This window comes from Myotis brandtii, unplaced genomic scaffold (genome assembly GCF_000412655.1).
Source record: "Myotis brandtii unplaced genomic scaffold, ASM41265v1 scaffold231, whole genome shotgun sequence".
Classification (NCBI taxonomy): Eukaryota; Metazoa; Chordata; class Mammalia; order Chiroptera; family Vespertilionidae; genus Myotis; species Myotis brandtii.
Genome location: NW_005358689.1, coordinates 1,482,288 through 1,506,629, shown reverse-complemented (window position 1 = coordinate 1,506,629; position 24,342 = coordinate 1,482,288). Strand labels below are relative to the sequence as shown.

The 24,342-nt window shown below is 45.5% G+C and overlaps 1 protein-coding gene across 1 annotated transcript in view; it reads right to left on the bottom strand.

Moving 5' to 3' along the window:
- The window catches only part of DNAH14 (dynein, axonemal, heavy chain 14), a 152,975-nt gene that overhangs the window by 107,932 nt on the left and 20,701 nt on the right, over positions 1-24,342 (bottom strand). Inside the window, exons 12-24 of the mRNA XM_014539918.1 lie at positions 23,596-23,884; positions 23,090-23,135; positions 22,898-22,995; positions 20,665-20,819; positions 18,759-19,103; positions 12,970-13,311; positions 8,957-9,326; positions 7,530-7,720; positions 6,833-7,078; positions 5,060-5,181; positions 2,514-2,685; positions 1,479-1,583; positions 1,273-1,391 (exon numbers count right to left, since the gene is read on the bottom strand). Of these exons, the coding sequence (XP_014395404.1) occupies positions 1,273-1,391; positions 1,479-1,583; positions 2,514-2,685; positions 5,060-5,181; positions 6,833-7,078; positions 7,530-7,720; positions 8,957-9,326; positions 12,970-13,311; positions 18,759-19,103; positions 20,665-20,819; positions 22,898-22,995; positions 23,090-23,135; positions 23,596-23,884 (2,600 nt within the window). The remainder of the gene's footprint in view (positions 1-1,272; positions 1,392-1,478; positions 1,584-2,513; positions 2,686-5,059; positions 5,182-6,832; positions 7,079-7,529; positions 7,721-8,956; positions 9,327-12,969; positions 13,312-18,758; positions 19,104-20,664; positions 20,820-22,897; positions 22,996-23,089; positions 23,136-23,595; positions 23,885-24,342) is intronic.

Below are 24,342 nucleotides of genomic sequence, written 5' to 3'. Positions count from 1 at the left end.
CCCCTTAACTAAGTGCCAGGCGGGTAGTTAATCACTTTAACTACAAACAATCACACTTAAGCTACATAATCTTTACTCCCTGGAATGGAGATAAGAAACGCCCTAACCTTTGGAATAGAGATTGATAGGATTGGAATCAACTGGTATAAATACAGATGTAACAAGACAACAGGACACAGAACCTAGAGACAGAACCTAGTGAGAGAACATGGCGAGAGAACATGGCAAGAGAACCTAGACAGAACCTAGACAGAACATGGCAGGAGAACCTGGATAGAACTTGGCTGGAGATCCTGGCTAGAGAACCCAACTATGCTGATCAACGGAATTCTACCTCCGTGTCCTTCCTTCTTCGACTCCGTCCACACCTTTGGGGACCCCTGGACCTGCTGGGGTTGGACCCCAGCACAAAGCAATTTTGGATTTCTCACTGGATCTTTGAAACACTAAGCCTAGATCAGAGGCCAGTGAGGGGTTTTGGTGGATGACAAGACTGGGGCACAGCATTCTTTCAAACCACACACACCAGGAGCCCCAGGCCACGGCTGGCAGACTGGACCAGTGCAACGGAGGGAGAATCAGAAGGGGCAGCACCAACAATCCCAAGCGAGTTCCCTTCCGGCCTGTATTCAACTAATAAAATCTCGCGTTGGCTTTCAGGATCCTGTTACTCCATACAGACATGGAAGGGTAAAATTCCAGACAAGCATATTATCTTTGAAGAAATAGTTTCCTGCCTGGCCGGCGTGGCTCAGTGGTTGAGCATTGACCTACGAACCAGGAGGTCACGGTTTGGTTCCCGGTCAGTGCACAGGTCGGGGTTGTGGGCTCGAGCCCCAGTAGGGCGCGTGCAGGAGGCAGCCGAACAATGGTTTTTCTCATCGTTGATGTTTCTCTCTCTCTCCCTCTCTCTGTAATCAATAAAAAGTATGTATGTATTTATTTATTTATTTGTTTTATTATTTTTTTAATATATCTTTATTGATTTCAGAGAGAAAGGGAAAGAGAGATAGAAACATCAATGATGAGAGAGAATCATTGATTGGCTGCCTTCTGCATGTCCCCTACTGGGGATCAAGCCTGCAACCCAGGCATGTGCCCTTGACTGGAATCGAACCTGGGACCCTTCAGTCCGCAGGCTGACGCTCCATCCACTGAGCCAAACCAATGAGGGCGGTATGTAATTTTTTTTTAAAGAAGTAGTTTGCTTAGCCAACTTCTACGATCAATCAGAAATCGCCAAGCGGAGGTTTTGCAAAGTAAAGGTCCTACTTGGGCAGCAACAGGGCTTCCCCTTCGTTGGAGATGAGCATTATCACGGTGGGAGGGCCGACTTCCTGCTTCCAGATCAGCAGCTGCTTGATGTTCTCAAAGCATTTCACCAGGTGGGGCTGTGGACCAGAAACCAGCGTCAGCAGCAGCAGAACCCCACGTGGCTTTTGGGGATAACGCTTCGGAGCAGAGGACAGTGGTCTCACCTGGACAGACTCGGGGTCGCTGCTCCCCGCCAGGATCGCGAGAAGTTCCTCGTTGCTAAGGAAGTAGAATCTTGGGAAAATCATCCTTTTAACTTCAAGGTAGTCCTGTCCAGAACCAAAAGAAGTGCAATTCAGAACATGTGTCATCAGGATATGACTCCCGCTGGGCCTCCATGGGCACACAAAAGCCACAATGTTAAAACTGCAGGTGCCCTGGCCAGTGTGGCTCAGTGGATAGAGCGTCGGCCTGCGGACTAAAGGGTCCCGGGTTCGATTCCGGTCAAGGGCATATATCCTCAGTTGCAGGCTCCTCCCCGGCCAGGGCCCTGATTGGGGCGCGTGCAGGTAGGCACTTAAAAATGTGAGACTTTGCTGAAGATCATTTAGATTGGTCCATGCACGTCTCTTCCCTTTCTCTATACCAGTCAGTGATGGCGAACCGGTGACACGCGAACTCATTTTTTTTGATTTTTCTTTGTTAAATGGCATTTAAATATATAAAATAAATATCAAAAAAAGTCTTTGTTTTACTATGGTTGCAAACAAAAAATTTTTTCTGTATGTGACACGGCACCAGAGTTAAGTTAGGGTTTTTCAAAATGCTGACACGCCGAGCTCAAAAGGTTCGCCATCACTGGCCTAGGGCTAAGTAATCCACAAGGACTACCCAGCAGGGGTATAAATGCTTAATGGGGTAGAGAGAGAGAGAGAAACATCAATGATGAGAGAGAATCATGGATCGGCTGCCTCCTGCACGCCCCCGACTGGGGATGGAGCCTGCAACCCAGGCATGTGCCCTTGACCGGAATCGAACCTGGGACCCTTCAGTCCATAGGCCGATGCTCTATCCACTGAGCCACACCAGCTGGGGCTCTCTATAGTGTTTGCACGAGCTCTACAGATGGTGAGCGTTGGAAATACCGTTGGGAAGCTAGAGCAACAACGAAAACCTGCCCTGGGGTGGGACCACGTGGTGTGTTACACGGCAGGGTGTGAACTGACCGGTTCTGCACTCTAGGGCCTCGGCGGCGTTACCTCCAGACTTTTCTTTATACGTTCGAGAGAGACGTTACAGTTTCTCAGGATCCCAAGGACGCCCGTGGAGATGGCTATTCCCAACGCGTTCAGCTTGTTTTGGATTTTTAACATGATCTCCTTCCACATGTCCATCACCTGAGAGAAGAGTTCCGATTCTGCTGGGAGCTGCCTGCAAAAAGAAAATTGGGGATCGTTTTATTTTTTGAAGAAATGATCATGAAAATCTGCCAGCTCAGTGCATCCGCCACCCAATATTGTTCAATTTACAAAATGTTGTGCTCCGTTATATTTTTGCTGATCGAGCATTAACTCAAGTTTGTTTGTGTGTGTTTTTTTAGTGTCTGTTGTGTACTAGTGGTGTACATGGTAGGAAATACTACCATACATTGGCTATCCAGCCATCATTTAACAAGATCAGACTTAACGAGGGGTATAAGCTTGAGATATAAAAGTTCTACATAGAGTGTGGGAGTGATTTCTGTCCGAGGGCTTGGAATAAAATAAAGGGCTACGAAAATTCGGCCCTGGCTGGTTTGGCTCAGTGGATAGCGCGTCGGCCCATCATCTTTCTCCGTGAATCGAAGGCAGGTCTATTCCAGACCCACTTTTTCTGTTCTTTACAGCCATGGCAAAGGGGCCTTTAATCAGAAGCCCTGTTTTCAGCCTGCTAGCCAATCCTGTAAAAGAACAACTTGGGGATATTCCGAAATCCCTTACCTAGGAGTCTTCCCTCTCATTAAGAAATGTTTCGCCGAACCGGTTTGGCTCAGTGGATAGAGCGTCGGCCTGCGGACTCAAGGGTCCCAGGTTTGATTCCGGTCAAGGGCATGTACCTTGGTTGCGGGCACATCCCCAGTGGGGGGCGTGCAGGAGGCAGCTGATCAATGTTTCTCTCTCATCGATGTTTCTAACTCTCTGTCCCTCTCCCTTCTTCTCTGTGAAAAATCAATAAAATATTAAAAAAAAGAAAGAAATGTTTCGTAAAAGGTAGCATTGAGGTTTGCATTTAAGGCACTAAGTTGTCGTGACCATAAAGGACATACCCCTTAGTTATATGGTTTCACCTCCTCAGAGCACTTTGAGAATAAGTGTAGATTAATAGAGTCTAGAGCAGTGATGGCGAACCTGTGACACGGGTGTCAGAGGTGACACGCGAACTCATTTTTTTGGTTGATTTTTCTTTGTTAAATGGCATTTAAATATATAAAATAAATATCAAAAATATAAGTCTTTGTTTTACTATGGTTGCAAATATCAAAAAAATTCTATATGTGACACAGCACCAGAGTTAAGTTAGGGTTTTTCAAAATGCTGACACGCCGAGCTCAAAAGGTTCGCCATCACTGATCTAAAGCATTCATATGGTAAGAACTATATGCATACAACAAAAAGGGATACTGTTTCCTACGAAGTAATGCATCTAAACATTTCTCTTTTGTAAGCCCCTAGTAGCTCACCTATGCATCTAAAATAAAGCTCAAAATACTTAACCTGATATTCAAGGTTTTCTATCATCTGCTCTAATATGCCTTATAAACATACACCTCATCACTTTCTACCTTATTTCAGAATGGCCCCTAGACTAGCTTGTGTGATGTCCACAGTTTAAATTCTGCCTCGATAATACATATGTCTCAACTTAAGCACTCTTAAGACCAATCAGTTACCAAGAGACCAATTAATTCCAATGCTAGGAATAGAAAGAGATGGTAAAATTTTCAACATTGTCTAGGTCAGTGGTTCTCAACCTTGGCTGCACGTTAGCATCACCTGGGAATCTTTTAAAAATCCTGATTTCTGGGCCTCATCTTCCGGAAATTCTGTTTCTTTGTTACTAATGTTGTGGCCTTACCCCATAACAAAAAAACAGAATTTCCGGAGGATGAGGCCCAGAAATCAGGATTTTAAAAAGATTCCCAGGTGATTCTAATGTGCAGCCAAGGTTGAGAACCACTGCTCTAGGTCCTTTATTCTTTCACGTGGTCCAGAGTAAGAAATTATCATTTATGTATGAATGTTACTAAAAACACGCTTACTGTTTACATCAAAACCACACTAACAGACCGGCCAGTGTGGCTCAGTGGTTGAGCGTCAACCTATAAACCTGGAGGTCACTGTTCAATTCCCGGTCAGGGCACATGCCCAGGTTGCAGGTTCGAGCCCCAGTGTGGGGTGTGCAGGAGGCAGCCGATCAACGATTCCTTCTCATCACTGATGTTTCTCTCTCTCTCTTCCTCTCCCTTCCTCTCTGAAATCAATAAAAATATTTTTTAAAGAACCACACTAATAAAGAGACACATATTGTAGCTTGGAGATTATAATGATGTATCTGACATTTCTTCCCTGTCCTTAATAGCTCCCTATCAATAACTGAGAAATAAGGCTTTAAAAATGATATTTTCCATTTTTTATGAAGGAAAAAATATAATAATCATTTGGCAGCGAGAGTGTTCATTGAAGAAATGATTTCTCAAGAATCACAGAGAATAAATTACCCACGATGATTTTTTTGTGCCTGTATGTGGCATATTTCAAGTTTTTACCTTTTTACCTCCAAAGAATTGAAGACTGGTTCAAGGTAAAGCCAAGATCTTTGACAGTTCACCCACTCCTCCAAGGTGTACGAGAAGAGAGTCAACTTTTGATCCCATTTATCCACAAGACCCTACAAGGACAGAAACCAAAATCTAAATGGAAAATTACTTGGAAGAATCATAGAATAGAAACTGAACACAAATCTGATTATTAGTCACTGACATACAGGAAGTAATGCATCGAGGGTCTGTACATGAATATAAGTCTCATTATATTTAGTATTGGGGGAGGTGTGAGATGTCCTACTCATTCAATTTTCTGTCTTATTCATTATGCAATATACAAATCTTTTTGGTATGTATATGCTTTCATTCCTTTCTTTAAACATTGTTGCACAGATGTACATACGCATATAACATCTTTAATAATTTACATAAATGCAATCATATTATATACATTGTTCTGTGGCTTTCTTTTTTTTTAACCTGTGTTTTAGAGAAGTTTTATACAAGTGCTTGTAAGGTTTCTTCATTCTTTTAATATCAGAAAACTTCCATTAGTAATAAAGGCATTTAGTGCTCTAAATATTCCTTTTTTAGGGCTCTAGTCAACTGTCAAAGGTTTGATTTATAATTCTCTCCTTTTTGCTTATTTTCAGTTAAAAATTTGATTACATTTCCTATATATTCTTCTAGTTGCTTTTAAATTTCCATTTTTTGTGAGTGATTTGGTTGTTGTCTATTTCTTGCAACTTTTCTGCTGTTCAGTTTTTATTTTACTGCACATGGTTAGAGAACAGTCTATGTGATTTAACTTTTTTGCGGGGGGGTGAATTCACTTAGTGTTCTTCTCTGAGGTCCAATTGACATTTTCCCTAAATGTTTGTATGTCTGCAAATACTATGAATTCCATCTGTTGAACAGATATTTCTCTCACACTATCTATAATCAATTTCGTTAATTTTACTAGTAAATATTTCTATATTGTTACACATCTTGTAGAGTTTCCTGAAGTTTAAATGATTCTCATCTATGTTGTTGGATGGAGGCTGCCCAGGAAGGACTATCAGAGAACACCAAATACAAGCTCTGTGGTTTAATTTCAACTTACACTAGAATAGATGTGGAGGCTGCTGTTTGGTACAGAAATAATTGCAGGAACACACGAGTATAAAGCCAGGATGGCCCTGTGTAAGAGCAATAGCCGGTTTGGCTCAGTGGATAGAGCGTCGGCCTGCGGACTGAAGGGTCCCAGGTTTGATTCCAGTCAAGAGCACATGCCCGGGTTGCAGGCTCGATCCCCACTAGGGAGTGTGCAGGAGGCAGCCGATCAATGATTCTCTCCCATCACTGATGTTTCTCTCTCTCTCCCCCTCTCCCTTCCTCTCTGAAATCAATAAAAACACGTATTTTTTTTTAAAAAGAGCAATAACACAGGGAATTAAAATGAGGCATTCCTCTCCAGCACACAGGGCAATGGTCCGGGCACGGGGGGGCCTGTGGGCAGTGGCACTGCTGGGAACGTCCCGGCTTGCGGGCTCCTGTTTGCATCTTGCCTAAATTCACCTCGTCTGCCCAAATGAACCGTTCTGACAATTCCTCATGAACAGCGAACGTTTCCATAAAAAGTTATTTTTTTAGTCTTTTATCCGCTATTCAATCCAGTTTGATGGAAGTATTTCAATGCATTATTCAAATCCAATGCTCACAGATGGCAAAAATGTGAAGTGATCAACAAAAGGGTGGACAATGACAGCAGGTCCCCTGGGCCCCACCACCTACCTTAATGGGCTCGCTATACGAGGACCCTTTCACGGTGGCGAGCATGACCTGAGACTCCTCCAACTGGGCCAGCAAGTCATCCAGAGACGAAATGATGAGGATCTCGTCCGTCTCCGTGTGATGAAGGACCAAGTGCAAAGGGGTCGTCTTCCAAAGGTCGATGATCTTAAACAGCAGCTTTTCAAGAGCAGCTTCGTGCGTGGCTGAGGTGGAGATTTCATTGATTTCATTTTCATACTGACACATCTGGGAGGGAAATTCGTGTTTTTTTTTTAATGGCAGCGCAGCAGATCATTCCGGATACATCGAAAATGGAAGACGGCCACGAACACGTGGCAGGGACAGCGGAAACAGTGAAGGTCGGATGCGCTCGGGTTCCATCCCAACCACAGGCTGCGTGGCGGGCCCTTTGTGATGCGCCCCCCCGCCCCCATTTCTTCATTACAGCAAATCATTTAGAAGATTATAGGTATAAAATACTGTGATTGATTTCATTAGAGACTGTCAACACTGAATCACGAAACATCCACGGAGCTTATTGTAAGCCAGGCGCAAAAATAGAAAAACCTTCAACCAGACGTTCCATGAATGCCTCCCTTTTCTAACTCCCCATCCCTGTAGATGTACTTGCTCGCTTAAAATTAGCCCCGGTGGCATTTCACCCGTTTTTGTTTTATTCCGAACTCCCCTCGCTTACCTTGAGCACGAGAAGGCTCTCTATGGTACAGTTTCTATCCAGAGTGATGGACTTCCCAATGATCTCCTGGAAAGCCTCCCAGTGCCGTGGCTTGAGACACGGGTTCCCCAGGGCGATGATGATGGGCAGCTCTTGCTTAAAGCTGGTCACCGACTGCTTCAGGTAGGTGACCATGTTGTTCTGGGGTAGGTCTGTGAACAGCAATGGGTCGGTGGGCTGATGACATGCTCACTGTATTTTTTAAACCAGACTGCATTGATCAGTTATCCGTCTGCACTAAAATAGTTTTATTACTATCATCCTCCCGTAAGACTGAAGTATGGAGTAAAGAGAAATGGCACTGCTGATCAGAGAACCAAGTTACCTGATGGCATTTGATGCTAGGGAAGCTGCTACAGGGTTCCGAGTGTCACTGACAAGACAGACAGACAGACAGGCACACGTTGGCATTCAAAAGACTATAATAGGGCCCGGCCGGCGTGGCTCAGTGGTTGAGCATCGACCTACGAGCCAAGAAAATATATGTCTTTGCTTTACTATGGTTGCAAATATCAAAAAATTTCTATATGTGACACGGCACCAGAGTTAAGTTAGTGTTTTTCAAAATGCTGACACGCTGAGCTCAAAAGGTTCGCCATCACTGTTCTAGAGTGTAGCGGAGAGGTGAGGGAGGGATTTAAAATTCTACCTCGATTTCCCCTTCCCACGTGAAAGGCTTCCTTTGGGAGCGGGTAGGATAGCGCACCTGCTCGCACGGGCACAGCACCTCTGCACTGACCCATTTCCCTTGTGATGCTGCGCAGAGGGGACCCCCTCAAAGTCACTTTCAGCTGCGTCCTCACTGCCCAGAGGGTCCGCGATGTGGGTGCAGACCCCGCAGGTGGGCCCTTAGCATCCACCCAGCTCCGGCCCTAGGAAGAGTGGGAGTCCAGGGGGAAGTGTCTGGGGCCCTACCTGGTTTAAAGGAGACGCAAACTGCCCTAGCTGGTTTGGCTCAGTGGATAGAGCGTCGGCCTGCGGACTGAAGGGTCCCAGGGTCGATTCCGGTCAAGGGCATGTACCTGGGTTGCGGGCACATCCCCAGTAGGGGGCGTGCAGGAGGCAGCTGATCGATGTTTCTCTCTCATCGATGTTTCTAACTCTCTATCCCTCTCCCTTCCTCTCTGTACAAAATCAATAAAATATATTTTTTTAAAAAAAGGAGACGCAAACTGTTATTCATGACGTTAAGCAAATTTGGGGCCAAAGTCTCCATCTCTCTTTTTTTTTTTTTTGCTTCAGGAAATAATCCCACCTGCGCCCTGGGCCGTCTCTCCAGCCGTGAGCGGTCAGGTCGTGGGGACTGGGGGAGAGAGGGTGACCCTGCTGACCCAGGGGGCGTCTTGTATGTAACTCCGGGCGGGCCACCACGGGGAGGGTGCGTTTACCTTTTTCCAGGACCAAGATCAGGCTCAGCCACTTGGACACGTTGCTCTGCACCGACTCTATGTCAATGTCGTGAAGGGTGCTGGCCCTCCACTCCTGGAAGAGCGCTCTCCACTCCTCCTGCGCCTCCCACAGGATCTTCCTCAAGGTCAGCTCGTAGTCGATGTCGGAGATCTCGGCCGCCACCGCCTGGGTGAGCTCCTCCATGTTCAGGGGGTGCAGGTGCGACTGGGCCTCGCTGATCGACTCCTGGTAGTTGGCACAGATCTGGACCTTGTTGGCCAGGGTGGCGGCTTCCTGGGAGAAGGCCTGGACCATTTCCATCGCGGTGGACGCCGGGGTCCCCATGTGCAACAGAACAGGCGTCCTCACCTGGAAAAGAGCAGGGACACACGCCAAGAGGTCACAGCGCTCGGAAGGTGGCCACGCTCACGGACCGCGTCTCAGCACACAGCCCAACGTCATGTGCAACCACCATCTGGGGAGATTACCTTTAGCGTGTAATTCCTTGTGTTGGTTACGATTCACTGTCATTATTTTTTAAAATCTATTTTATTGATTTTTTACAGAGAGGAAGGGAGAGGGATAGAGAGCTAGAAACATCGATGAGAGAGAAACATCGATCAGCTGCCTCCTGCACACCCCCCACTGGGGATGTGCCCGCAACCAAGGTACACGCCCTTGACCGGAATCGAACCTGGGACCCTTCAGTCCACAGGCCAACGCTCTAGCCCAGCGGTTCTCAACCTGTGGGTCGCGGCCCCTTTGGGGGTCAAACGACCCTTTCACAGGGGTCGCCTAAGACCATCGGAAAACACATATATAATTATACATTGTTTTTGTGATTAATCACTATGCTTTAATGATGTTCAATTTGTAACCATGAAAATACATCCTGCCTATCAGATATTTACATGATGATTCATAACAGCAGCAAAATTACAGTGATGAAGTAGCAACGAAAATAATTTTATGGTTGGGGGTCCCCACAACACGAGGAACTGTATTCAAGGGTCGCGGCATTAGGAAGGTTGAGAACCACTGCTCTAGCCACTGAGCCAAACCGGTTAGGGCCATTGTCATGATTATTATTACCATCAGATCTATAATTTCCGGTGTACCTTCTCCATTTCAGGCGCGGTGGCAACACGTTACCTTGCTTACTAAATCCATACACCCATCTTCAAAGACAGTTACTAGTTTGTACAATTTTTCAAAGAACTTCCGAGGTCGTAAATAATCTTCCCGTCGTCAGATGGTAAGCGGCGGTGCCGGGTGTGGCCCGCGTTCCCGCTTCCTGACCCTGGTAAAGGGTGCCTTACTTTTATGATGGTTGTCACGTGTTGCCTCGTGTGCGAGTTTTATTCTTGCACAGGACATTGTGGGCATTTGCAACAATGACATCCAAAGACAGAGAGGTGTGAGTAAAATAAAAGTTTGCTCCGATTTTCCTTACTAAGTGAACGACTTCTTAAGATTAAGGATAGTGCCCTGACCGGTTTGGCTCAGTGGATAGAGCGTCGGCCTGCGGACTGAAGGGTCCCAGGTTTGATTCCGGTCAAGGGCGTGTACCTGGGTTGTGGGCACATCCCCAGTGGGGGGTGTGCAGGAGGCAGCTGATCAGTGTTTCTCTCTCATCGATGATTCTAACTCTCTATCCCTCTCCCTTCCTCTCTGTAAAAAATCAATAAAATATATTTTAAAAAAAAGGTTAAGGATAGTTTCATTGGTTTAGTCTTTGTATACCTCAGAGAACCCCGCACCATCAAAGGCAGGTGGGAGCTGTTTATTAAAACGTTCCTGAAAGAACAAATTCATCTGGATCCTATCACCTTATTCTTTTGAAAAATCCAGCCCATGGGACTGCATATAATACTGTGTTATGGGGAGTGTGGTCGTCAACTCAACACTGAGAACACCGTAACAGTGAGTTGTATAAAATTGTTAAACCATGTATCTGTGATAATGGATGAGGCTTAATATATCATCTGTAACAGCGATGCCTATATAAGAAAAGTTTTCCTTAGCGAGCTTCTCCCATAATTTCCCACTCATTAATACTTATTTATAAATGAGTTATCTTGAGAGAGGAGCGAATACTTGGAGGACTGATCTTACTAGCTTAGATGGAGTCAAGGCAAACTTTTGCCACTCCCTACCAGCAGTCTTCAAACAGAGATCCTCCAAGAATGACCGCAGTCAACAGTATGTACATGAAATAGTTTGAAAGGTTATACAATGGAAGTTGGATCTGGGCATCAACAGGCCCCACCTCGTCTCTCCCAATAAAACAGCTATAAACCCTGGACAGACCCCAGGAGCAGCTACTGAGGAATCTGAGAGGACACAGTGAAGGCAGACTGAGGGAGAAGATGCTCATTTGAAGTGCTACCGAATCAGCAGCAAGTCGACTATTTTTTCCCTCCAGGACCCCCTAGCACAGTTACTGGTGCTCAGTGAATGTTCGGTGTCTGACAGTTTGCTTCTCGTGATAAGTGAAGCTGGAACTACCATTACCACTGGGCCTAGACCAGGGGTGGGGAACCTTTCTTCTGCCCAGGGCCATCTGGATGTTTGTAACATCATTCGCGGGCCGTACAAAATTCACTGCTGGTGGGCATGCAGCCTGGTGCAGCCACTATGGAAAACAGTATGGGGTTCCCTCAAAAACTTAAACATGGAACTGCCATTTGACCCAGCGACCCCACTTCAAGGGAATATATCCTAAAAACCCCCAAAACATACCAATCAGAAAGAATGTACGCACGCCTATGTTCATAGCAGCATTACTCACAATAGCTAAGATCTGGAAACAGCCCAAGTGCCCATCAGTAGATGAGTGGATAATAAAGTTGTGGCACATTGACACAACGGAATACTATGCAGCTGTTAAAAAGAGGGAGCTCTTGCCCTCTGAGACAGCATGGAGGGAACTGGAGAGCATTATGCTACGTGACACCAGTCAGTCAGAGAAAGACAAATATCACATGATCTCACTTATTTGTGGCATCTAATGAACAAAAAACTGATTGACCAACAAAACAAGACCCTAAGCACGGAGGCATGGAACAGACCGACATGCCTCCATGTGGGGGTGGGGGATGAGGAGAGAGAAACCAAAGAACTTATCTGCTTATACGCACAGCCCATGGACAGGAGGAATAGGGTGGCGAAGACCTGGGGGGAGAAGAGGGGGAGGAGCTGGGCAGAGGGAGGTAAAGGGGAGGGTGAAATGGGAGACATCTGTATTATTGTCAATAAAAAATAGTAATAATTTTAAGAAATTAAATAAAAATTAACCTGCTGTATTCGGTCAAACATTTAACTAACTCACCCCTAATGCCTTGGCAGGGCCAGACCCAATGATTTCACGGCCTCATACGGCCCACCAGCCGGACGTGCCCCACCCCTGGCCGAGGCTAAGACCCAGGAAGATCTAAGGCAGGGGTCCTCAAACTTTTTAAACAGGGGGCCAGTTCACTGTCCCTCAGACCGTTGGAGGGCCGGACTATAGTTTAAAAAAAACCTATGAACAAATTCCTATGCACACTGCACATATCTTATTTTGAAGTAAAAAAAAAAACAAAACGGGAACAAATACAATATTTGTATTTGCATGTGGCCCGCGGGCCGTAGTTTGAGGACCCCTGGTCTAAGGGTATCTTTGGCCTTTTCATGCCATGCCTTCCCCCCCCGACCCCCAGACCCCCTCGGGCAGTCTGTTGAAGCCTGTGGTGAACCAGCTTGGCTGTCGTTTGCTGTCGACCTTCACTCAGAAGGGAAACACATTTTCATAACGGAAGCAAAATTTCAGTTGGAGGTTCGTGAGAACAGACATGCACTGTCACTTCCCATTCAAGCTTCACGCGTCACCCAGATTCTGTCTGTGGGTTCCGGGTTAGGAATCCGTGGATTCAATCACTGACCTAGGCGTCCACAGGAAGAAAACACCGGCCTGCTTAGGCCGACCTGAGACCGAGACCCGGCTGACTTTTCACGAAACACGGAAACTTACCTTGGCCTTTAAGTGACTGGCGTCGGTCCGCAGGCCGGTGACGTAGGCTTCTAGGTTGTCTCTGAACTTGCCAATGGCAGAGTCCTTGTTCAGTTTGCTCAGCTTCACAGCACTTTTGAGTTGAGTGAACTTGATGATAAGGACTTTATAGGTGGCGACTTGCTCTTCTGAAATATAGACCTGGTAATAACTCAGAACAGAATACAGTTGAGCAATGGTTGAGTACTCTTTCTCTAGGTTAGGTATTCTGGAGGAAATTGCATCCAGAAAAGTGAAATGTTCCACAAATTCTTCTATTTCAATGGGATGGCACTCCAGTCTTTTCAACGATGAGTCTATAACCTGCAATCATGGACACGTCCATTATAATTCCATAATGATTTTTCACTACTTTAGAAGAGTAATGACTCGTTTTTAATATCTCACACTAACTTAACATAATTATAACTCGAGGGGAAAAAAATGAAGACATCATCTAGAACACTGATACCAAAACCAGATATGGATGGTTAAGGAAAAGAAAAATCACAAAGCAATTTTGCTGACAAGCATAAGTGCAAAAATCTTAGAAATAATGTGTTTGCAGCCCGGCCGGTGTGGCTCGGTGGTTGAGCTTCAACCTATGAACCAGGAGGTCACGGTTCAATTCCTAGTCGGGTCACATGCCCAGGTTGCAGGCTTGACCCCCAGTGGGGGGCGTGCAGGAGGCAGCCGATTGATGATTCTCTCTCATCATTGATGTTTCTCTCTCTGCCTCCCCCCTTCCTCTCTGAAATCAGTAAAAACATATTTCAAAAAGTAATAATGTACAGGTACGTGCCTGTGCATGCTGGCAATCTACATCCATCAATTTGGATTCGAGATTAACCTTAGAAAGTCAATTAAGGCAATTACCCAGGTTAAAAGATGAAAGAAAAACAACTATGATCATCGCAGTAGCTGCGGAATAAGTACTTGATAAGGTTCGCTTATGATATAAAAAATTCTACGATATTAGGAATTCCTTTCAAAATAAGGAGATTTCCTTAATTATGTAAAGGAATACTACCCAAAGCCTCAGGAAACAAAAATGCCTTTGGGGTATGCAGCAGCCAGAAAGAGAATGAACCAGCAGAACTCTCAGAACAGGTTCCCCAAGCTGCTTTGAGCCCATCCTGTGTTTAGTGATTTCTGATTAAAAGCGAGGCATTGCTGATGCTGCATGTCACAGAGGTCTGATTCTTGTTGCAGTTATTAAAGGGTTCGGTCCTTCATTTGGTGAGGGGGTTGTTTGCACGTCTTTTGCAGTTTGCTCCCTTGGAGGCCTCGTTTTCATCTTTGCATTTAGAATGCCGACCCCTTTAGTGACCAGCTCCATTGCTGAGGCGAACCCCTCTAGGCCAGGGGTGGGCAACCTTTTTGTGAGTGCGTGCCCAAACCAGCAAAATCTCTGACTCAGAATTCTTCTGCGTGCCAACCCTAATTTTTTGAGAACACGTTACGCCTACTTGATATCTCTTCAGGTGGACGTATGTGAAGAACCTTGAAGAAATCATACAATTCATTCGAGCGACAAAAACACAGTATATGATGATGAAAAATATTTATTTTTTAATGTATACATGTACACTGATGGTCCGACAGAAAACTTTATGACTCCGTTTGATATTATCAGTGGGACTTTTGCTGCTGCATCACTGATGACAGAGATTTTACATCAGGTTTATATTTCGTGACCTTCAGAGATATGCACGAGCTACTACTTTCATCCGTCAGGCTACTCCTATTACGAGACTTAACAAAACTCATCACTGAGAACAAAGATTCACAAGCGTGTGTGGATGAAAACATAGAGAGTAACGCTGTTGCAAAGTTTTTTAAACAGAAAAAATTTTCCGGAATGGCATTCCAAGTCCTCAGTAGTTCGTTTTCGACACTATTGAAATTGCTCTTCCCCTCCCTCGTCAATCCACGCCTATGGTCTTTAAGATAACTTGTTATGTAAAATTATTTACTTATCTAAGATGCACCTACACTGAATTTATCTGAAAAATAAAAAAAAGTCAATATTAAGAAAAAAAATTGTAAATGGAAGATTATAAGAGAGGGTTTCGCGTGCCAGCAAAAGTTACTGGCGTGCCATGTTTGGCACGCGTGCCAGGGGTTGCCCACCCCTGCTCTAGGCTCTCCACTGAATGCCCTCTATACTCACTAGGACCCTCCACTCTGACTGCCTGGGACTTGACTCGCAGGAGCTCTGGCCATTGTTCTGCTTACAGCTCTGGGGGTTTTAGCCCCTCTCTGTGGATTTGGCTCCAGGTCCCTGCAGACATGCTTGGTAGCTGCAGCTGGGAGAGTCCTGGGTCCTGGGACCCTCGTGCACTTTTCTGCTGTTTTATTTGTGTGAGTGCGTGTGCGTGTGTGTGTGTTTGGGCGGTGGTGGTGGTTTTTATTGTTTTGTTTTGCTTTTCCTAGCTCCCTTCTTTGACTCTAAAAATGAAAATTTTTATCCATCTCAGCTCAGTGAGGCCCCTAGGCTCTCTTCCGGTTCCTCCTCCCTGTACTTGTGGTCCAAAGCTTTCCTCCAGGTAGAAATCCCGTACGTCATTTGCTTTCCTGGTCTCCAGGACCACAGTCCTGCACTGCTGGTGATGCAGTACCTGAAAGCATTTCTCTCATTTGTTTGCTTCAGTCTTCTGTTCTCTGTAGAGCGGAAAGTGAAATTAAGTCTAGTCCTGTTTCTCCATCATGGCTAGAGCAGAGGTTTTGAGCTAGAGCAGGCTCATACCTTCAGAGTTCAAAAACATTATACTCTGATTCATTTCTGCGGAATTCAAATCTTTAAAAACTCGATGAAGATGACCTTAAGTGTCACATAAAAATGTTTTTAATAGAAGAGACATATTGGTATTTTAGTAATGAACTAGAACTAAAAGTAGTACTAAGTCACCTCCGTGAAGACTAACCGTTGGTGGAGGGTAGGAGTGGGGAGTTCAACTGTCCCAACATCTCATTTTCGAAGGAGGGGAGAATTAGGGAACGACACCGTCCTACATACCTCACCTCATTGGGGCAGTCAGTGCACAGGTTCGGGAGGCTGGACAGGTAGATGTGTCTGTTATGCAGGAGCAAAGCATTTGGCCACAAGGGTCCCTGGGACTTAGAAAAATGTGCCAACCCAGGCTGTAGCATTAGGGTAAACAGTAGGACAACTTTTGCATCGTATCCTGGTTCCTCTTTGTGCTCCGAGCGAAATCCTACGAGAGATGAACTCCGGCTGGGCCCAGACTGAGGGGATGAAGCTGGATGAGAAAATTCTTCTCTGCCTTTGGCAGGGAGCTGGCTTCAAAGGCCGGTGAGGGCAGAGTGGGGGCCTGAGCAGGCGACAAGACGAGGGCCCTGGCTTTTCATAAAGAGCCTTCCCTGGAGGGTTTTCTCAGACAGCTCACAGCAAAGTCTATTAAGGAAGTCACCTTCCCTCCCAAGTCTGAGCAGCAAACGAGTGGTCATACGTTTAAGGCTGGCTGGGAGGTATAGCGCGCAGGGCCGGCAGCTCAACGGCAAAGCGCTCAGGCTTAGAGATCGTGTCCAGACTTCAGCGCTGGTGAAACCAGAAGCAAGTCGAACGCCTCTTTTTAAGCAGCAGCTGAAGCCCAATCACCAGGGCCATTTCCTAAGGCGTCCCCAGCCCTCCAAGCTCATCCCTGCAGATAATGCACTGCTGCACCCGCCCGGGGCCCCAAGAAACACAACCGTCCGATGCCAGGCCCGGCCGAGGTCCAGCATAGTAACCCAGGGGACCGTCATCCAGGGCATCGCCAGGGGTCACAGGCGACAGAGGGCGAGGGACGCTGCCCCAGAGACCGACCGACCAAACAGCTTACTCGACAGCCAAGGGCGGTGCTCATTTTTCTGCCCAGCGAACTCGGCCACCTGCTCGAGAACACTCTACATCAGGGGTCCTCAAACTACGGCCCGTGGGCCACATGCAAATACAAATATTGTATTTGTTCCCGTTTTGTTTTTTTACTTCAAAATAAGATATGTGCGGTGTGCATAGGAATTTGTTCATCGTTTTTTTTTAAACTATAGTCCGGCCCTCCAACGGTCTGAGGGACAGTGAACTGGCCCCCCGTTTAAAAAGTTTGAGGACCCCTGCTAGATGTCTGTTTCCCCATTTTCTCCTTAAAAGGGTGGGACTTTTTATTGCCCCTGCCCTGTTCCTTCTCCACCACTTTATGATGGGCAAACGGGGCTTAGAGTTCTTCTTTTATGAATAGGTCACATTAGGTGCCACTCTCGCACTTGACAGAGAACTGGACTAGCACGTGACCAGCCCAAAGATGATAACGTACCACGCGGCTCCGCTGGCCTCCCCCGGCCCTGGCTGTGCCAAGTGTGAGCCAAGTGCCTCGGGGGCAGGAGCCATTATCAAGGGGCACGGAGCAGAAAGGAGGAAGGAGCCTGGTTCCCTGCCTGCATCACAGCTACTGTACCAGCCCTGGCTGACCAGCGTGTATGCTTCTGCACGAGACAAATAAACCCCTGGTTTCATACACAGTGTTTTTGGGGTGTCCTAATACTTGTTGGGAAATGTGACCTAAATTAAACAGAGTAATTTTTTATGTTACAGGGTTCCTGTGGATCTAAAGATAAGGTGTATTTCATTACGGACAGCACACAGTACTGTTCACCGAATAGACCCTTTGTAATCTTTTCTTCAACTCTCTGTCGCATTAACAATTCCTGAATGTTCCCTCCTTCTCAAAATACTCCCTTGCTCTCTTTGATCTCTTTGGTTACCCCTTTGGTATACTCTGTGGGCTCCTCTTCCTCTAGCCATCTCCCAAATGTTGATATTCGTCAGGCTTCTGTTCTTTTCTATTTTTTTTTTTTTTAGAAAAAATATACTTTTATTGAGTTCAGAGAAGAAGGGAGAGGGAGAGAGAGAGAGACATCAATGATGAGAGAGAGTCATTAATTGGCTGCTTCTTGCACGCAACCCGGACATGTGCCCTGACCGGGAATCGAACCGTGACCTCCTGGTTCATAGGTCCGTGACCAACCACTGAGCCACACTGGCCCGTGCTGTTCTTTTCTATTGTCACCATACACACAGACAAGGGCATTCTCATTCACTTCAATAATTTCAATGACAATACGCATCCTGCTCATTTAAATATACATTTCCAGTCTAGACTCTGTCCTGAGACCCAGACAGGCGTAGCTGAGTCTCTCTACTTGAATATCACACAATCGAACACGCACGGTGTCCCCTCGCCCAGTGAGTAAGATCACTGCCCCCAAAACCCAAAAGCATCAGTCCCTGCTCTTTCATTCTTTCCATGGTGTCATTCACTATATCCTATTGATTCCATCTCTTAGATAAATCTCAAATCCATACACTTCTCAGCCTGCACCCTGCGACTTCCCTGGCTCAAGGTATCATCACGTCTCCCCTCGATGACAGAAACAGCTTTCCCCCTGAATTGTCCCACTGGCATCTACTCTCCACTCTGCAGCCAGAGTGGCCCTCACACAAATTCAAACAGCCCCTTCCTAGCCCCGCCTCACCCCGTGCCCGGCTCCCGACAGGGAGAGGAGGCAGAAAGCGACGCGGGCTACCATTCCGGGGAAGGTTTCTCTGGGGAACTGACACCTGATCCAAGACCCGGACCAGTAAAACGCATGCTGGCATTTTTTCTGAGGGTTAACAGTCATCGTATGTGCTTTCTAAGTACCTATATTCTGAAATTATAATCGACTCATCTTGAAGGGTCTCCAGCAGTAGGCGTTCTCCAAGCACTTACTTCCAGTAGATTCGTGTTCTTGTTTTCGATGACGGACCGCAGGAGGTCCTGGCTGGTCTGCAGGATGTCCTCCATGTGCGGCAGGCATTCCGACTGGTAGTCGGCGCTGACCACGTTGAAGATGCCGATGCGCTTCTGGGTGACCATACTGACCACATCTCTGAGGTAGTTGAGGAACTTGCCGAGGATGGTTCTGAACTCTGCGGAAGTCAGTTCTTCCATCGTGGCTATTTTCATACTCGTGACTTTGGCCCTCTCCACCATCACGCAGTATTTTATGAACCTGCGGCTGTAACCATTCACCAGGTTCATCGAGTTGCCAAGGATGGTCAGGAGACACACGATCTGTAAATAAAAACGTGACGGCATGTTATTTTGGGAGTGAAAAGAGCATGGCCCGGTAGACTCGGAATTCTGTTAAAAACATGCAAAACAGCAGTTAGCTGTCCAGTTCGTGTCATTAGAAACCTCTGTTAAATAAATATGTTGGAAACATAAGACTAAGACATTCACATCACTTTTTAAAAATATATATATATTTCTTTATTGATTTCAGAGAGGAAGGGAGAGGGATAGAGAGTTAGAAACATCAATGAGAGAGAAACATCGATCAGCTGCCTCCTGCACGCCCCCTACTGGGGATGGGCCCGCAACCAAGGTACATGCCCTTGACCGGAATCGAACCTGGGACCCTTCAGTCCGCAGGCCGACGCTCTATCCACTGAGCCAAACCGGTTAGGGCTCACATCACTTTTTTATAGTTGGCATTTATGTAAAGGTACACAGGCGATTGAACTATATAGTTAGCATGTACTGGAGACACCAACCGGTTATTCCTTTGCTGGTCACCGGGGTTTACTGTATGTGCTCTATGCCCTAGAAAAGGCCAGTCCTAGCCCTGGTCGGTTTGCTCAGTGGTCAGAGCGTCAGCCGACGGACTAAAGGGTTGCAGGTTCGATTCCCTGTCAAGGGCATGCACCTTGGTTGCAGGTTTGATCCCTGGCCCCGGTCGGGGCACAAGAGGAAGGCAACCAATCGATGTGTCTCTCACATCGATGTTTCTCTCTCTCTCTCTCCCTTGCCCTCCCTCCATTTTACTCTAAAAATTAATGGGGGTAGGGGGGAAATACCTTTGGGTGAGAATTTAAAAAAAAAAGAAAGAAAGAAAAGGCCAGTTCTATATACTATGTGACATTACCCAATTCCCAAGACACAGCCACTCTGGATAGGGTAGAATCCTGATCCAAGCTAAAACCATTACATTCTCTCATGAATTTGAACAAAAAATACCCAGTTTGATGTGTCTCTCACATCGATGTTTCTCTCTCTCTCCCTTGCCCTCCCTCCATTTTACTCTCTCTCAAAATTAATGGGGGTAGGAGGGGAAATATCTTTGGGTGAGAATTAAAAAAAAAAGAGAGAGAGAAAAGGCCAGTTCTATATACTATGTGACATTACCCAATTCCCAAGACACAGCCACTCTGGATAGGGTAGAATCCTGATCCAAGCTAAAACCATTACATTCTCTCGTGAATTTGAACAAAAAATACCCAGTTAGATGGTAATGGCTCTCCCTTCCTCTCTGTAAAAAACCAATGAAATATATATTTAAAAAAAATACCAGTTAGATGGTAGTGAGAAAAGCCAGGGTCATGGCAAGTCAACAAAACAGCAAGACGATATTCAGAGGGGACCATGAAAGAGAAAGCCCATTCTCAGAGGTTTGTTGGGGAATAAAAAGTGAACAGAGGTGAAATATCATGAGGAAGAAAAAAATGGGAAGGATTTTCCAATCAATGAAAAAATTATCGTATAATTTATAACAAGTCCCTTTCATCTAAGAACGTCAGTGGGTTTCTGGTCATTAAACCAAATATTCCCCAAGACACACTGTTTTTAAACTTACTTTATTTTGGTAGGTAGGGTCCATTTCAAACAGGATCTGACAATCTGGCCATCTGGCTTGCTCCTTAGAGTCTGCCCCACTTTGTGTCACATTCAATAACTCCGGATCAGTAAAATCAGACAGGCGGGGATCTTGGTCAAGAGGAATAATTTGGGCTAAAATATATGAGTAAAAAGTTAATATTTTCCGAAGTCCCGACACCGTGTAATCACCCATGACATCTAGAACTACTGATAACTGAAACTGGTTTACCATGGGGACCAGACAGTACAAATGGGACCTAAAGGCAGGTGTAAACGTTGGGGTTTAATATTAGGGAAACAAAAGAACCACTCACAGGTAATTGGTGGTAGCGCGACGAGGCATGATTAAAACAGAAACTGAGAATAAGCCATTAAGTCCAACGACCCTTTCACAGGGGTCACCTAAGACCATTGGAAAACACATCTATAATTACATATTGTTTTTGTGATTGATCACTATGCTTTAATGATGTTCAATTTGTAACAATGAAAATACATCCTGCATATCAGATATTTACATTATGGTTCATAACAGTAGCAACATGACAGTTATGAAGTAGCAATGAAAATAATTTTATGGTTGGGGGTCACCACAACATGAGGAACTGTATGAAAGGGTCGCAGCGTTAGGAAGGTTGAGAACCACCGCATTAAGTTAACAATGATTTGACGTGGATATGCTATGGGAAGACCATTATACCAATCTGCGGATACAAAGATTAGAAGACACCGCCTCTACTATCAATGAGTTCATAATCTAGCTGCACGCCTGGATGTCCACAGGCAAAAAAATAACTTGCACCTACACTTTATACATTAGAAAGTATCAACTCAAGATGAATCGTATCCCTAAGAATAAAACACCCATCTATAAACCTTCTAGGAGAAAATGTAGGAAAGATCGGTGTGACTTGAGTTAGACAGAGAGTTTTTAGACATAAAATCGAAAGTATAATCTATGAAGACAAAAAAATTGATAAGCTGTACTTGATCAAAATTAAGAAGTTTAGCTCTGTGAGGAAGAAGTGAAAGGGTCAGGCATATTTTGCAAATCTTATAACTAATCAAGAACTTGTATCGAGCGTACATATAAAGATCTCTCACCACTCAACAGTAAGGACAATGAGACACTGGATTCCTGAGCTTACAAAAGGAAATCAAGCAATGCATTGGAGCCCGGCCGGTGCGGCTCAGTGGTTGAGTGTTGACCAGGAGGTCAAGGTTAAATTCCCAGTCAGGGCACATGCCAGAGTTGCGGGCTCAACCCCCAGTAGGGAGCATGCAGGAGGCAGACGATCAATGATTCTCTCTTATCACTGATGTTTCTCTCCCTCTCCCTTCTTCTCTGAAATAAATAAAAATATATTTAAAAACAAACAAACAGTGAATTGGATACCAGTTCAGAAAGAGGGACCTCTGAGCTCAGCAAACTATGGTGATGTGGTTGGAGAACGATGCTGCATTCAAGGAGCTGCATCGGGTCCTGGTGTTCCAGGATCGACTGAGACTGTGGAGAAGGGATCAATTCATGGGTCAGGCTGGTGACTGCCATGTCATGTCAGATTGTGTGCACCCAGCTGGAACAGCATTAATCAAAATCTATTTAAGCCCTGGCCAGTGTTGCTCAGTGGATAGAGCGCCGGCCCGCACACTGAAGGGTCTCGGGTTCAATTCCCGGGTCGAGGGCAGGTACCTGGGTTGCAGGTTTGATCCCAGGCCCTGGTCTCGGTGCATGCAAAAGGCAACCGATCAATGTGTCTCTTTCACATCTCTCTCTCTCTCTCTCTCTCTCTGTCTCTCTCCTTTCTCTCTCCGCCCCCTCCTTTCCACTCTCTCTGAAAGCAATGGAGACTATCCTCACGTGAGGATTAACAACAACAAAAAAATCTATTTAAGGTGGAAAGAATACCTTTGTTTTGCTGATATAGAAGATATTACTTATTTAAGTCTCATAAAATTCTGTAGTACATTATTGAAAAAAAAACAAATCCAAGCCCCCACTATTTTCCTGCTTCTATGGTTGTGTGTATAATTCCCACATGCTCAAATAATTTCAAATCCACATCGATTGATCCCAAAGAGTGTGAATCCATGATCTCTAATACACTGTAATGTCTGCCACATACCTGGGTAAAAGCTTCCAATCCCTCAATTTCAGAAAATATTGCTGAAGGATACAATGCATCTAATGAAACACTTAAAACACTTACTTATGCATTTCTCAAGATCGGCCAGCATATTCTGAATTTTTATCGAAAAGTCCCGTCTGTTGGGAGCAATTGAGAGATTCGTAGGGAATTCTAAAAATCTACGAGAGAAAACGATGAGAGCGAATTTCAACACGATGCCGGAACGAACGTCAAGTCGAATTACTTGTAACTTCAGAAGTGCGTGCGACTTACTCATCGTTCTCGGTTTTATTATCAAAATCATCCATGGCTTCTATATCTATTAGAATCCATTGAAAGAAAGAGAAGAAAAACATTGATTGATATTTATATCGGCTAAAGGACAAGCTGCTCTGTTATCAGTGCTTCCCAAACACCCTAAGAATCACCTGGAAAGGCAGTGCCCAGCCAGCAACCCCCCCTCACCCCCAAATCTGATGAAGGACGTCTCAGATGGAGTCCGAGAGTCTGCATGTTAACGAGCACCCCAGGTGCTGTCCGTCCTCGTGAAGGGGGCTCCTCGGGTCCCCCTCAGCGACCAGTGGTATTAAGATTAAAAAATGGGTGTTGGCGCTCCTGCTCGCATCCACCACAAATGGCCTGTTCCGTTTATACTCCCTCGGAGCCTCCTTCCTTCGACATGGCTCAACGTCACAATTTACCGCGCGATAATCCGTAACGATGTGTTTTTCTCTCCCTTGTGATGTCCCAGGTGTCAGGCTATTTCCCTTTGGGCTTACCCGCCTCATTCATCTCACCTGAAAGGATTTCTACAAGGTTCAAAGTCTTGGGTTTCTGCTGCATCATTAGGAGCTCATAGTTGGAGGGTTTGACGCTGCTGACTTCACTTTCCGATATTTCCTCCTCCTGGGACAGCAAGGATTTCTCAGAGAACTGCTCGGATTCCTGGAAGCTCTCCCTGGAGCTGCTCGAAGAATCGCTCTCAGAAGGAATTCTCAGGTGTAGACTGACTTCAAATACCGGTGCGTATTTTGTCACGTCCTTGTCCAATTTAATGGAATTGAAAATCTAATGTGACAGATAGGTTACAGTTCTGGTGATAATATAGAAGTAAAAGGACATTTAGATAACACAGTCCTAAATTTTACATGATCAATAATAACTTCAGGTTAACCGAGTAACACTGTATTGCCAGATAACTGCTATTTGCATGTTTAAAAAAAAAAAAGTAAGTGAATGGAAAAATAAATGAAATACTGCAGTATTTTCCCCAAAACTGTATAAACGGATACCAGAGTGGCCAAATAGTAATCATTTTAGAGCTTAATAAATACAAATTCTTAGGCCCCATCCCGAGAGATTTTGAGTTAAAGGGTGAGGGGTCAAGGCCAGGAATCTGAATCACTTAGAAGCTGCCCTGACCGGTTTGGCTCAGTGGATAGAGCGTCGGCCTGCAGACTGAAAGGTCCCAGGTTTGATTCCGGTCAAGGGCATGTACCTTGGTTGCAGGCACATTTCCAGTGGGA